The following is a 12,563-nucleotide window of genomic DNA, read 5'->3' as shown; positions in this document are numbered from 1 at the left end:
TATTGGTGTACTCATTTTAAGCACACAGATCTATCAATCCAACACATAAGGGAAGAAAAAAAAAAAAAAACAGACCAAGAATTTGAGGTAGCGGAAAGTTTATTTACAGCACAAGAAATCCTATGACATGCACACATAGGATAAAAAAAGGTAGAGAATCTAAAATACATTGCAAACCTGAGAAAGGCAGTGGAATATTTTGTTTTTCAGGATGTACAGCTCTACTCTACAGTGAATGGGACAGTTGAGAAAGTCAAGAGTGAAATGACACATTAAGTACAAAAACAAAACATGCCTGAAACTACACATGACAAATTAGGTGGCACACATGCTGGTAATAATTCAAGATTTACAAAACAAACCCCAGTCAGCCCCACCCACCCCCCTCTAAAAAGACAAAATCTGATCATCTATGCACGCTCTCCTCTAATTCGCCTGGCCAGCTGAATGTCCTTGGGCATGATGGTAACCCTCTTTGCGTGAATAGCGCACAGGTTGGTGTCCTCAAACAGTCCGACCAAGTATGCCTCACTGGCTTCCTACGTGGGAGGAGAAGAAGGTAACTTTTTAAACAAATCAGAAGACCATTACTTGTTAAACTAATGACCCGACTCTTTTCTGGTATGTGTAAAAGGACCATGTGCCATACCTGCAGAGCACCAATAGCTGCACTCTGGAAACGCAGATCTGTCTTGAAATCCTGGGCAATTTCCCTGACAAGACGCTGGAAAGGCAGCTTCCTGATGAGCAGCTCGGTGGACTTCTGGTACCTACGGATCTCACGCAAAGCAACAGTACCAGGCCTGCAAAGACAAATGACACATCATTTAAGGGTCCAGAGCAGAGCTGGAATTTAGACATTCCTTGTATAAAAAAAAAAAAAAAAAAAATCGGCACGCTCGACCCTGGCAAAATTGCCAGAAGTAATGCATGTATGGAGACAAGAGAAAGCCTGATAACTCGTTCACACGTGTACCTGTATCTGTGAGGCTTCTTCACTCCACCGGTGGATGGCGCGCTTTTCCTGGCAGCTTTGGTGGCCAGCTGCTTCCTCGGCGCCTTTCCTCCGGTGGATTTACGAGCGGTCTGCTTAGTACGAGCCATACTTTACCTGCGGGTCTGAAAAAAAACAAACAATAGACAAAACAAACAACGTGTTACATTTTGGTTCGGCTCTCAGTAATGTCTTTACAGGACCGAATTGCAGCCTGAGTGAGGTATGCACTGTAGCACCGTTGCCACTAACACTCAGCTATGACCCGCGTCCACATTACCAAATATAAACTATTTTCTTTACATTTTCACTTTCAATATTTGCACGAACAGATACGAAGCAAACGTCATATTAGCGGCGGTTGGTCATTAGTCAGTGGGACGCCTCTTAATATGCAGACAAGGTATGTCTGTCGACACACCGATGGTTTTAATTTAATAAACAAGCATATACAAAGCCCCGCCACCATTAAGCTACAGGGGACACACACGTTTCTTTGCTGTCGTTAGCAAGCAAATTGAAAGCTAGCATGGACGGCTGCAAAATGGCGCCAGCGAGCCACCACAATGGTTTAACGTTACAACACTGAGACATCGTTACCACCTAAGGCAGTTTGATATATTGCCTTGTAAGTGATGTAAACCCAAATCGTACGTTCAATAATGATATCACTGGTTTCTTGGTAAGCAAAGTTTGTACAGAGCACCTTAAAGGGAGCTAACAGTTAGCCAACTTGCTATAGCGCGCGCCGTTTTGTTGTCAAATGGATGACGATTAACACTAGTCCAACTGTATTTTTTGTTTCTTAACGACTTGGAATTCAAAGTACACCATACAGACAATAGCTATCAACAAAGAATATATAAAAAAAACACAATACTAATCGTAATCGCTCTTACGTTACCCTTTCTGTTTATTTATCCGGGAAGTCTATGATTCCTCCTTGCTTGTCGTATGACTATATTATCCGAGCTTACAGGAGGTGGTATTTATAGTTTAGGAGGAGGGGCGCTTGAAGTCCCGCCCCTGGTCTTACACGATTGGTTCAGAGTCAAGTCTCTGACGGAATGTGATTAGTGGAGGAAAAAAGGAGGATCACTGTCTCTGGATTTGAAAAAGATTGGGACAAAACGTGCCTTCTTTTACTTTCCTGAGATATCGACATATTTTTACATTTAGTTATGATAATGAAACTGCTTCTTCCTGGTTCTTCTTCAGTTATGGTGTTATCATTTGGTTTTACATCATTGTGTGTCAAATGTGTCAAGTGATCTTTTACAATACGGTGCTCACCGACCAAATCCATTTCTTTTCATTAAATGGAACAAAGCTGTCCTATTGAACAACGGATATGCTCTGTTATGTGAATTTATCTCTTTACTTTATCCTTCAACTGCCTATGACTTTCCTGATAAAGGCCTGAAACTTTTGTGAATTCTATTTTATTGGTGTTGTTCACTGGATTTTATCTTCCATCTTATGTTGTGCATTGTTGTGTGCTTTAATCATTTTACTATCTATTTTTTTAATGATTGATCAAGCGGGATTAATTTTCCATTTTATTTTCCATTAATTTTGTCAGTTTTTAGGTTAATTCCTTGCCGTTTTTAATGAAGTACTGGGCGCCTATAATTTCTTTATTGTAAAGCACTTTGAGCTGCATTTTCTGTATGAAAGGTGATAAAATGTATTATTATTATTTTATGTACAAATAAATATCTTCACCTTTGTATTGGACGGAAAAAACCTGGTTAATGGTGGGTAATGATGGAAAGGGGAAAGGTTAATGCATTGGATATTCTGCTTGGGATACAGTTGTACTCACACACCCTCAGTCTCTGGCAAAAGCCAGCTGTTTTCAGAGTCCAGAAAATTATATTTGGCTGTAATCTCAAAAAATATCAAAGAGCAGAAATAAACTATAGCACTGTTCCTTTCATAACACATATATAAAACCTATAGTGTGCACAAATATATATACCTAACACAGTTTGTGCATCTCTGCACTTCCACAAATGGTTTGAGAAAACCATAAGCCATTGTGTGAAGGCCTGAGTACCACAAAATATTCACCATCATGGGTCTGCTGACAGAACTTTGATCGATCATTCTGCTTTCTTAGCACAGCATTTGTTTTGGAAACACCCCTGACAGTCCTGGGATCTGGTCAAGAATCAGGCGACAAGTGTAAAACACAAACAGCCTTGTGTCTGTGTTTAAAGAGGAGGGCCCAGCTGGAAGCTGATACAGAGAGCACCCAGCCACCAGCAGCCTCATGGTGACAAAATCAACTTGTCTCATTGTCTATGAAATTACCCTTTCCTGTTATTCCCGAGACAGCTTTGTTAACATACAGTGAGTGATTACAGTCTTTATTTAGTCTGTCGTGTTTGCTGCCGTCCTCTTCATATTGCTTAGACCAGATTTTATATATTTTTATTTCATGTTTTTGTTAATATATCCATTCTCTTGTACCTCACTATTGTTTTTTGTTGTTGTTTGTTTTTCAGGCTCTAAAAGTTTTTTTTTCTACAGCTATAAATTAAATATACTTTTCTAGTTCAAGTAAATCCATGAAGACCGATGTCATATTAAGAGAAGATAAGATAAAACTTTATTTATCCCCAACCGGGGAGATTGGGGCATTACAGCAGCATGTGATAGCAGTGGGAAGAAAAATGTCAAATTAAAAAAAATATTAGAAAATAATATAAATTTAAAAAATATTTAAAATATTCAAAATATGTTTCGATTTAATAACATATTTTTTCATCCAGGAGAAATATCAGATCAGTCTATAGGACTGTGTCTGTTTTTTTGACGTTTGTCATACATAAAAACATTTTTTTTCGTCCTACGTGTGTCAACTCACTCGCGCAACCAGCCGGGTCACGTAAACACCTTCACGCGGAACCAGTGTAGCGGTGGGGAAACGATATCAGACGGACCTATTCTCAAGTGACACCGGTGGTGAGTTTCTGAACACAGCACCATTTCATGGAAGAAAATAACAGTATTTTAAAAAAGAAAAAGCTTACTAAAACTTGTTCGACCGAGTAGGTGTATATCACTGAAGCGTCGAGTTAAGTAGTTCCGTCTGACTGGCGCCTTTCAGCTGAAAACCTGCAACACTGGAAGAATCAGCATGACCGAGCAGCGGCTGCTGTTTATAGGTACATTATGATTTAATTACAAGTCTTAACGCAGCACAAGCTTAACATGATTCCTACGAGACTTGCTGCACGCACGAGTGTGGTTTATTATTGGCCGCATCTGGGGGAAATATGTGGATTCATATTTGAAGTTTGAGTGGACAGTTTGTCTTAAAATCTTCCCCGTTTTGATTTATCTGAAATCAACAGGACTTGTTGTGGGCTTGAATGTCTTAACTGATGGCAGGATATGTTCTACATTTGTCTGTATCTGCTATAATTAATTAATGGAATGAGTAATACTATTACTATTATTATTATTATTTGGTTTTTTGTATGTTTACTCAACAGATATAGAACCCAAGTCAAACAGCTCCGCTCCTGTCGAAGCCAGAGCTGAGGAGCCCCTCTGGACTCGCAGTGACAACACCTTCAGATTTAATTTCTTATCCGACAGCCCCGCAGTGCCGCAGGAGGAAACATCTCTGTCATCAGACAGGGCCGAACCAGCAGCAGGCCGGATATCTTTTACGGGGCAAAGCTCTGCATTTGCCTTCAACTTTCAGATTCCCTCTGTTGCGCCTGTAGAAGATATGGAGACAACGGAGACCCCAGACGCTTCATCTCCAGGCATCCAAGATGAGAAGCCTTCCCCTCCACAGGAGGTGAACTCTCCGCCTGAACCATCGGTGCAGTCAAAAGCCAAGAAGAAGAAGAAATCTGGAAAGAAAAAGCCCTCAGATAGCACCGAGCCACAGCAGAAGCCAAGTTCAGCTGAGGGAAGTCAAGGAGGCCAAGGGACAGAGCTGGTGAGTGTTAAATGTTTTCCTTTAACGTAATCATGGTGGTTTCCACTTAATTAGCTGATTTGATATCCGAATGTCTTTCAGAGTGCAGAAGAGCAGCTGAACAGACAGCTGGACTGGTGCATCGAGCAGCTGGAATTGGGAATGAGGTCCCAGAAGGGCACGCCGAAACAGAGTATGATGTTCACCTTAAACATTGTCTGTTTAAACACTTTACACTCAGCTGGTCAGAAGTTAAGCGCTGTAAACTCTCACTTGTATAGAAAATCCATTTGGTATTTGATTACTCAGACCATGTTCTGAGGTCCACAAGTGAAGCCCAGTGTGAATGAAATATTTGTTGTGAATATTTTCTCCCCGCAGAGGAGGAAGCCTCTCGTGCCCTGAAGACTCTACGGAGCTCCAAAGCTCCTCTGGCCAAGAAGAGGCAGGTGATGAGAGGCATGACTGGAGATTACAGGAAAAAAATGGAGGAAGAGAAGAGCAAGCAGTACAAACTCATTCAGAGTGGTGAGTGTATTGTAACAGTGAAGTGATTTGAGCAGCAGAAGTTGCTCACCTTAACAGAAGACAATCAATTGACAGATTTCTCCATTCCCAACAGAAACTGCATCAGCTCAGGTCAAAGTTGTGTCATATTCTCCAAAGAAGTGTGTTTTCCACCGGAGAGCTGAAGTCAGAACCCAGACGGCAGCCACAGAGGAGAACCGGCAGCAACCCAAAGCCCAGGACACAGACCTGAAAGCACAGACTCAGGAGGAGGCGTCAGCTTTTGTCTTTACCCCGTCAAAGGAGGAGTTTCGCTTCAATTTTCTCTGATTTGCACCCGGAGGACTTGTTTCATCATACATTATGCTGGACTGTGCCTGTACAGACTGTTTTGAATTGTGTGCTGAACGTTCTTTGTGATGGAAACAACAAAAAGCACATGAAATAGGGTCTACTTTGGAGATGATGATCCAAAAACAAACACAATACTAATATTCAAAATATTCAAATGCTCTCACGCACCCTTTAGTTTCTGTTTGTGCCATATCTCTAAATAAAGAATTTTGTATTTTTGTTTGTGTTGTATTTTTTTATATGAATGTGTACAATTATAAACTTCAAATAAAGCAGAGTTTGTCATAGTTTTACCAAAGGCTTGTGCCATACTTGTACAGTATAGCAGTTATTTTGGGTTAGGGTCAAAGAGGTACTAAAAGTTTTCTTGTTAAGTGTTTCTGTTAATTGTGACCAGCTTTACATTCATTATGCTTTACACCCGTCAAACCTCTAATGAAGTAGTTAGTGAACGGCAGTCTGAACGCTAAAATATCATCTATTGATTATGTCAGCTCCCTCATACATTTGCTGGCTGAGGAAACAACACTACATTATGTAAAAATGTCACTTCATCATAGCATTAGCTTATGTGAGTGGTTCCCAATCTTTTTGGCTTGTGACCCCTCAAAATTGAGTTACGTTACTACTTGTGACTTTTCTTTACAGATTTTGGTGTGGACAGGAGAGGTGAGCAAATCACAAATCTGAAAAGTAAATTTCTTACTTCTTATTTCTTATCCCTGATATGCTGACCCCTCAGATTTTTAGGGTATCCCTTGATGGGACCAACTCCCAGGATGGAAAACAGTCCCAATAAATAGAAAAAAAAATCTGATTCTTTGACACCTACAAACTCAAATATTTTGCAGTTCAGGATAACACCGGCCACACTTTAATATATTAGTGTGTGTGCTGTTAAAAACTTGAGCGGTACCTTTCAAACAGGAAAGGGCGGGGCCAGATTCAACACGAGCACAATTGAGTGTGACACACAAAACAAGAAAAAGTTTCAGACGCTGAGGAAACAAACTAACGCAACCTGTTGGCTGTAAGTGTTTAACTCTTGACATTCGGCTACGTTATGAAATGTTAGTTTAGGTTGTTGTGTGATCGTTTCAAGACTTAATTTTATACATATTTTGTTTGGTAAGTCTGTGGTGGGGAAAAAGTTCATACTGGCTTGACGTTATCTAGCCGAGCTAACTGTGAGCTAGCTAAAAAGGCAAAGTTTCGAGTTAAAGCTAATAAATATATAAATCAACACTAGCCTTAGAGTAATTGCAAGTCAGAGCTAGTATTATTTGGCAATATTCATATGTTTATCACACGCTAAACATCCACAACTTTGACAACAAATGTCCTGTGATATTCAGTTAAGTTAACTTGCCTTTAAAGTGTGAATCCAGGTCTTTATGGTCCTGAACTTTTCATCTTTAACTTCTGTGCTCAGTGTCAGTCCGTCTCTGTCCTCAGGTGTGTGGAGGGGCGAGCAAAGACGTAGAAAATGTCCGAGCTAAGTGACGAGGCCAGTGAATCAGAGCAACTGGGTGCCAGCCTCTCCTTGTGGCTGGGTGACACTCTGGTGCGACCTGAGGAGCTGGATGTCCCCCTGGACCTCCACACCGCCTGCTCCATCGGCCAGTACGACGTGGTGGCAGAGTGCATCAAAAAGTGGGTGGCAAAATCATAACAGTGAACGTATCACCAGCGTTCAGTGTTTGTGGCACACTATGTGTATTGATTACTGTGATATTATGTCTTCTCAGACGTGAGGTGGACCTGGATGGCAAGAACATTGGAGGATGGACCCCACTGATGTATGCGTCCTACATCGGCCATGACAACATTGCAAATCTCTTGCTGGAGGCCGGTGTGAATGTAAATGCTGCCACTGCCAAAGGATTAACCCCCTTGATGCTGGCAGCAAGCTGCGGGAATGAAAGTATTGCATACTTCCTGCTTCAGGTACAAAACGGCTCAGTAACAGTTAAAGCAGAACATGTTCAGGTATTTCTTCATGCAAAATCACCATGCAACATTGTCACACTTTACAGTGACAAAGTGGACAAAGCCACAACAATGTTGTAAATGCCTTTTCAGTGCAAAAGGTTGCTGTTTGGCTGGTTTCTCTCCCAGAAAAAAAACCCAGATGTTGGCTTTGACTGGACCAGCAACGAAGATTTCAGCAGTTTTCTCATGCAAATGTAACATGTGACACCAACAACTTTCAAGTCTAAGATGATTTGTGAAATGAATGATAAACAAATGCTGCCTGGAAAGCAGGATTTTTAAAAAAGAAATTGCTGGACAGTGATGTAAAACTAATGTGATTCATAGTTAATGGGCTAAAACCACTAGTATGGCTCTTTAATGTCCAGCATCTTGTAAGTGAAAGCCACTTGCTGGTAGCGATGACACAGTAAGCCTATAGACATATCCACAAGCTAATGCAATATTGAATGTGTCCAAAGGAACACTTTTATACATGACTGCATGACTAGGATTCTTGTTTTTCTTACCCCAAAAGCAAGGTGCTGAGTTGGAGCTGAAGGATTCTCGAGGCTGGACCGCTTTGTTCCACTGCACAAGCACAGGCCACCAGCAGATGGTCAAGTTCCTGCTGGATAATAACGCTGACACCAATGTCAAGTGAGTGTCTTCATTCACCCCCAAGCTACTGCAACACTCCAATCAGACAGAGGTTTTCATTACTTTTTCTTTCATCCACAGGGAGCCAGGGTCTGGTTTTACTCCCCTGATGGAAGCTGCTGCTTCGGGACATGAAATCATTGTTCAGAACCTGCTTGACCATGTAAGTAGGTTACCTCTTCAAACATGCTCGTTACTACTCAGAGACAGAGACACGGCACCAGGAAATGTGATGGGTTACACATTGTCCCACTGACACAGAGGTAATGCCTTATGATCCTAACATGTTTTGTTTTAATCATTTACAGAAAGTTAAAGTCGATGACCGCAACGCTAAAGGAGAGACTGCCCGTGCCCTCGCCATGATGTACGGCTACACCAAGATCGTCAGCCTCATTGACTCGCGTTCTCCAAGGATCAAACCAGGTGCTTGTTGAAACAGCTTAACTTCTCATTGTGTATTTTTACAAAATACATGATTCTTTCTTTTCTTTCTTTTCTGATTTTTTTTCTCTTTATTCTGTGTTCCAACTTATCAGGACACTATGAAGACCTGAGCTCCTCTGAGGACTCGGACAGCGCACCGCCAAGGATTAGGTCGGGTCGCAACCGAGCTAAAGGCATAAGCATCCACGATGGGCCCCAGGCCATCGCCAAGTTCCGAGTAGGAGGCACCAGCAAACTGTGTGGTAGTGTCACATAAGACTTCCAGTCTGCCAACCTGTATCCATACCGGGTCACACATTAACAGTGCAGTGTACAATCCTGATTCCAAAAAAGTCAGGACGTCGTGTAAAATGGAAATACAAACAGAATGCAATCATTCGCAAAGAAACTGTATTTACAAACAACATAAGTAGTAACATCCCTTACACAATCATGTGTTCAGAAAGTATTGAACCTCGCTCCATCCTCGCTTTTGAACGACTGAGCCTGTCCAGGATGCTCCTTTCATACTCAATCATGATACTATCACCTGTTACCAATCAACCTGTTTACCTGTGGAATGATCCAAACAGGAGTTTTTGGATCATTCCACAACTGTCCCAACGTGTTTGAAACATGTTGTTGCCTCAAATTCAGAATAAGCAGATATTTACAAAAATCAATGAAGCTGATGAGGTAAAATGTTAAATGTATTGTCTTTGTGTTGTTTCCTATTGAGTATATGTCAAAAAGGATGATCAAATTTTCCCATTCTGTTTTGTTTTACAGTTTTCAAACTTTGTATCAGGGTTATAGTTTCAGACATTACACAAAAGTGTCTAAAAGAGGAAGTACAATCAGTCTGTACATTACCTAGGTTGATTGAGACTTACACTTTGTGTACGAAGGACAGACTGTATATTGAAATGTCATCACAATGGTCAAAAAATGGGACATGTTATTTGCTTTATTCTGTCTGTGAAACTACTGTGCTGTGTAGGACACAGGAGGTGGTTTGTTAATACTGCTCTTCTCCTCACAGAGCCTCCTGCGGTGCCGCCAGGCTACATGACATTCCGTGATATTGGTGAACAGAGCGAAGGCATCTGCTACCGTGACGTGACCTCACCCATCAACGAGCTGGACGGCCAGAGCAACAGCAGCAGAGGTGAGAAGCGCACGATTGCCAGATTTTTGTGCCATCTGAAATACGTACGTGTGTTTGGAAGAAATGCACCACAGGAAAACTGCACTTGGTGTGATCATTTGTAAAATGAGGAATGTCCTTTGACATCTGCCAAAGCAATTCATTTTATATGATGCCACAGATGACAGTCCGTTCTTTGACAATGACATGCCCACCATGAGGAGCAGCAGCAGCAGCAGTGAAGGCCTGCCTCATGTGATTGGCCTCAACTGGGAAGGTTCTGTGGAGAGTAACGAGGTGAACACAGGAGCACAGGAATCTCACTGTTATGGAGTCAAACAGCAGATTGGATTGAGATGTTGCAGTGACACGGTGTACCTCTCTCCACCAGGACTCAGACCAGTGCAAAAAGAGCAGCTCTCGCAGAGTCAATAAGGGCCATCACTCAAAAGGCAAGAGTCGCCATGGAAGCAACGATGCAGCTCACTCCAGTGGCACAGTAAATTGTGGGATGCGATCACATGTTGGTCTTCCACCCTCCTATACTGGTCCAAAGGCATGTTTATGTTTGCTTTCTTTCTGATCTGTCAGTAATATGACTGATATATGTGTGTGTGTGAGAGAGACACTCATGGCCAGTTTCATCTGCACTGTCTTGGGTTGTTGACCAGCCTTAAAATCTTCTCTTCCTGTAGGATCTGGCAGAGTTCTTGGAACAAATTGGCTTCTCAAAGTATCTCCCTTTACTTGAGGAGCAAGACATTGACCTGCGAATATTTCTCACCCTGACCGAAAATGATCTCAAAGAAATAGGGATCACGTAAGACACCCCATGCTCCTCTTTCACAGTCAACCCAGCACACAGTGTTTGTTTTCTGATGGTATGAAATGCTGAATCCGTCCTTGCTCACCAGATTGTTCGGACCCAAGCGTAAGATGACCTCGGCAATTGCAAGGTGGCACAGCAGTGCTCGACCGCCCAGCGATGCTCTGGAACAGGCGTACGCTGACCAGCTTGAGGCCGAGATGCAGGAGATGGCCATTCAGCTACACAAGGTAACCGCAGCGGAAAAAAACCCACTTCCTCACAAATCTGACTTCTCTTGACTGACACGCATTCGCCTGACTCTCTCCCCATGTAGCGCTGCGAGGAGGTGGAGAGCCTGCAGAGCCAGGTGTCTCAGGAGAAGGAGCTGCGTACTGTGATGGAGGGGTGTCTCATGGAGGACAAGATGGCATGGAGGAGGGTCCACGCTGAGCTGGTGGAGAACCACCGGATGGCTCAGGAAATGAGCGCCACGCTGGCTGAGTCCAGGGCCCGCTGCACTGAACTGCTGTCCTGTTTCTCTACCGATGGGAACAGCAGCTCTAATGCTCGCGTGCGAGATAAAACAGAGGGCGACGCTGATGTTAAAGGTGAGCTTAGATGTCCTTTGCTGGATAACACCTTTTGCTTTTTGTGATTACAAACAAATGATTTGGCCTCTGCTTGCAGCTGACGAGGGCCTGACACTCTCCAGTGTTGCAGAGCTAATAAAAAAGCTGGATTCCCATGAAGAACAACTGGGTAAGATGGTGTAATGCTCAGTGATGAAGGTGGTTTTGTATCATCAGTGGAGTCTAATTCTGGTGCCTGGTTGTTTCGTCATCACAGCGGCGACCCTGCAAACCATGCTTCAGAGTCTGAGGCGACTGAGTGCCCCCGAAAAAGTCTCAGATAGCTGGGAACGGCCGTAACCTTTACCGGTGAGTACTTACAACAAACTAACACTGGGTGGACACAATACGTGCTGGAAGAGCTCTACAGCTGGTACAACAAAAGAAATTTTCATTTTTGTTTCTTGTCTTTGAAGAGGCTTTCACCATTGTTTGACGGAGGGTGATTGAACCACCCTGAACAATTTCACTGAAAAGAAAGAAGGCCAAAGACGAGGCCGGCCACGCCGGACCAGAGCGGCTCGGGGAGCAAAGCAGCTGACCTGCCGCTCCTCTGGGATTGGCTGATGGACCAGAGCTCGCCAGATGTGGACAAGGCCAAGGGCAACGGCAGCTACTGCAGGGAAATGACAAACAGGCAGGAAGGGTACCTGGCCCTCACACGCTTGTGCTGGTGTTTACTGGACTCCTGTAGTTGGGTTGTAAAAATGCACAGAGAGGAGAGACTGATCGCAGATCAGAGGCTGTAATACTGTGAAACATTTCTTACAAGATGTACTCTCTTCCCATATGAAATGTGGTTTAAATTATGGTCATCCCACCAGCCGAAGAGGTACGTTTCATCAAAGTAGTCAAAGTTAAAATAAGTGGTTAAAAGTTCTGCTTTATTTGAATGGAATCTGGTATTTGTATGCTGTTAGGTGTTTGAAAATGTCCTGCTGAATGCGTTTTTTAAGACGAGAGAAATGTGTGAAACCTGTCAGTTAATCATCACCAGGGAAGATCTTTTCAAGCCATTTTACTGTAATGCTGTAGACATTTACATGTTTAGATGCAGAGTTATGAATAAAAAGATGAAAATCTTCTTTTAAACCTTTATTTTTTTGCACATAGTCTTGATTTTACTT

At 42.6% G+C, this 12,563-nt stretch overlaps 3 protein-coding genes across 5 annotated transcripts; 2 read left to right on the top strand and 1 right to left on the bottom strand.

Moving 5' to 3' along the window:
- Positions 1-87: 87 nt before the first annotated feature.
- On the bottom strand, positions 88-1,952 carry h3f3d (H3 histone, family 3D). 2 transcript variants are annotated; one of them, XM_041962053.1, is made up of 4 exons: positions 1,899-1,952; positions 977-1,119; positions 650-803; positions 88-539 (listed from the first exon to the last, which is right to left on the bottom strand). In XM_041962053.1, exons 2-4 carry the CDS (start codon positions 1,102-1,104, stop codon positions 411-413), a joined length of 411 nt encoding a protein of 136 aa, XP_041817987.1. In that variant the 5' UTR covers positions 1,105-1,119; positions 1,899-1,952; the 3' UTR covers positions 88-410. The 2 variants fall into 2 exon arrangements, with proteins under 2 accessions (XP_041817987.1, XP_041817988.1); XM_041962054.1 differs by having other exon boundaries at positions 1,894-1,948.
- A 1,999-nt stretch (positions 1,953-3,951) lies between these two features.
- c21h8orf33 (chromosome 21 C8orf33 homolog) lies at positions 3,952-6,012 on the top strand. Its single transcript, XM_041963232.1, has 5 exons — positions 3,952-4,167; positions 4,498-4,955; positions 5,037-5,127; positions 5,316-5,462; positions 5,557-6,012. Exons 1-5 carry the CDS (start codon positions 4,140-4,142, stop codon positions 5,769-5,771), a joined length of 939 nt encoding a protein of 312 aa, XP_041819166.1. The 5' UTR covers positions 3,952-4,139; the 3' UTR covers positions 5,772-6,012.
- Positions 6,013-6,753: 741 nt separating this feature from the next.
- anks3 (ankyrin repeat and sterile alpha motif domain containing 3) lies at positions 6,754-12,534 on the top strand. Of its 2 annotated transcripts, none has more exons than XM_041962758.1 (16): positions 6,754-6,825; positions 7,251-7,448; positions 7,544-7,742; positions 8,305-8,426; positions 8,508-8,589; positions 8,735-8,852; positions 8,966-9,115; positions 9,895-10,020; positions 10,181-10,296; positions 10,391-10,555; positions 10,695-10,819; positions 10,914-11,055; positions 11,142-11,415; positions 11,495-11,566; positions 11,654-11,745; positions 11,853-12,534. In XM_041962758.1, exons 2-15 carry the CDS (start codon positions 7,282-7,284, stop codon positions 11,734-11,736), a joined length of 1,941 nt encoding a protein of 646 aa, XP_041818692.1. In that variant the 5' UTR covers positions 6,754-6,825; positions 7,251-7,281; the 3' UTR covers positions 11,737-11,745; positions 11,853-12,534. The 2 variants fall into 2 exon arrangements, with proteins under 2 accessions (XP_041818692.1, XP_041818693.1); XM_041962759.1 differs by having other exon boundaries at positions 6,788-6,825; positions 7,228-7,448.
- The last annotated feature ends 29 nt before the right edge of the window (positions 12,535-12,563 follow it).

Source organism: Chelmon rostratus, chromosome 21, assembly GCF_017976325.1.
Source record: "Chelmon rostratus isolate fCheRos1 chromosome 21, fCheRos1.pri, whole genome shotgun sequence".
In the NCBI taxonomy this organism is placed as follows: Eukaryota; Metazoa; Chordata; class Actinopteri; order Chaetodontiformes; family Chaetodontidae; genus Chelmon; species Chelmon rostratus.
This window is presented reverse-complemented; position numbering and strand designations above follow the sequence as displayed.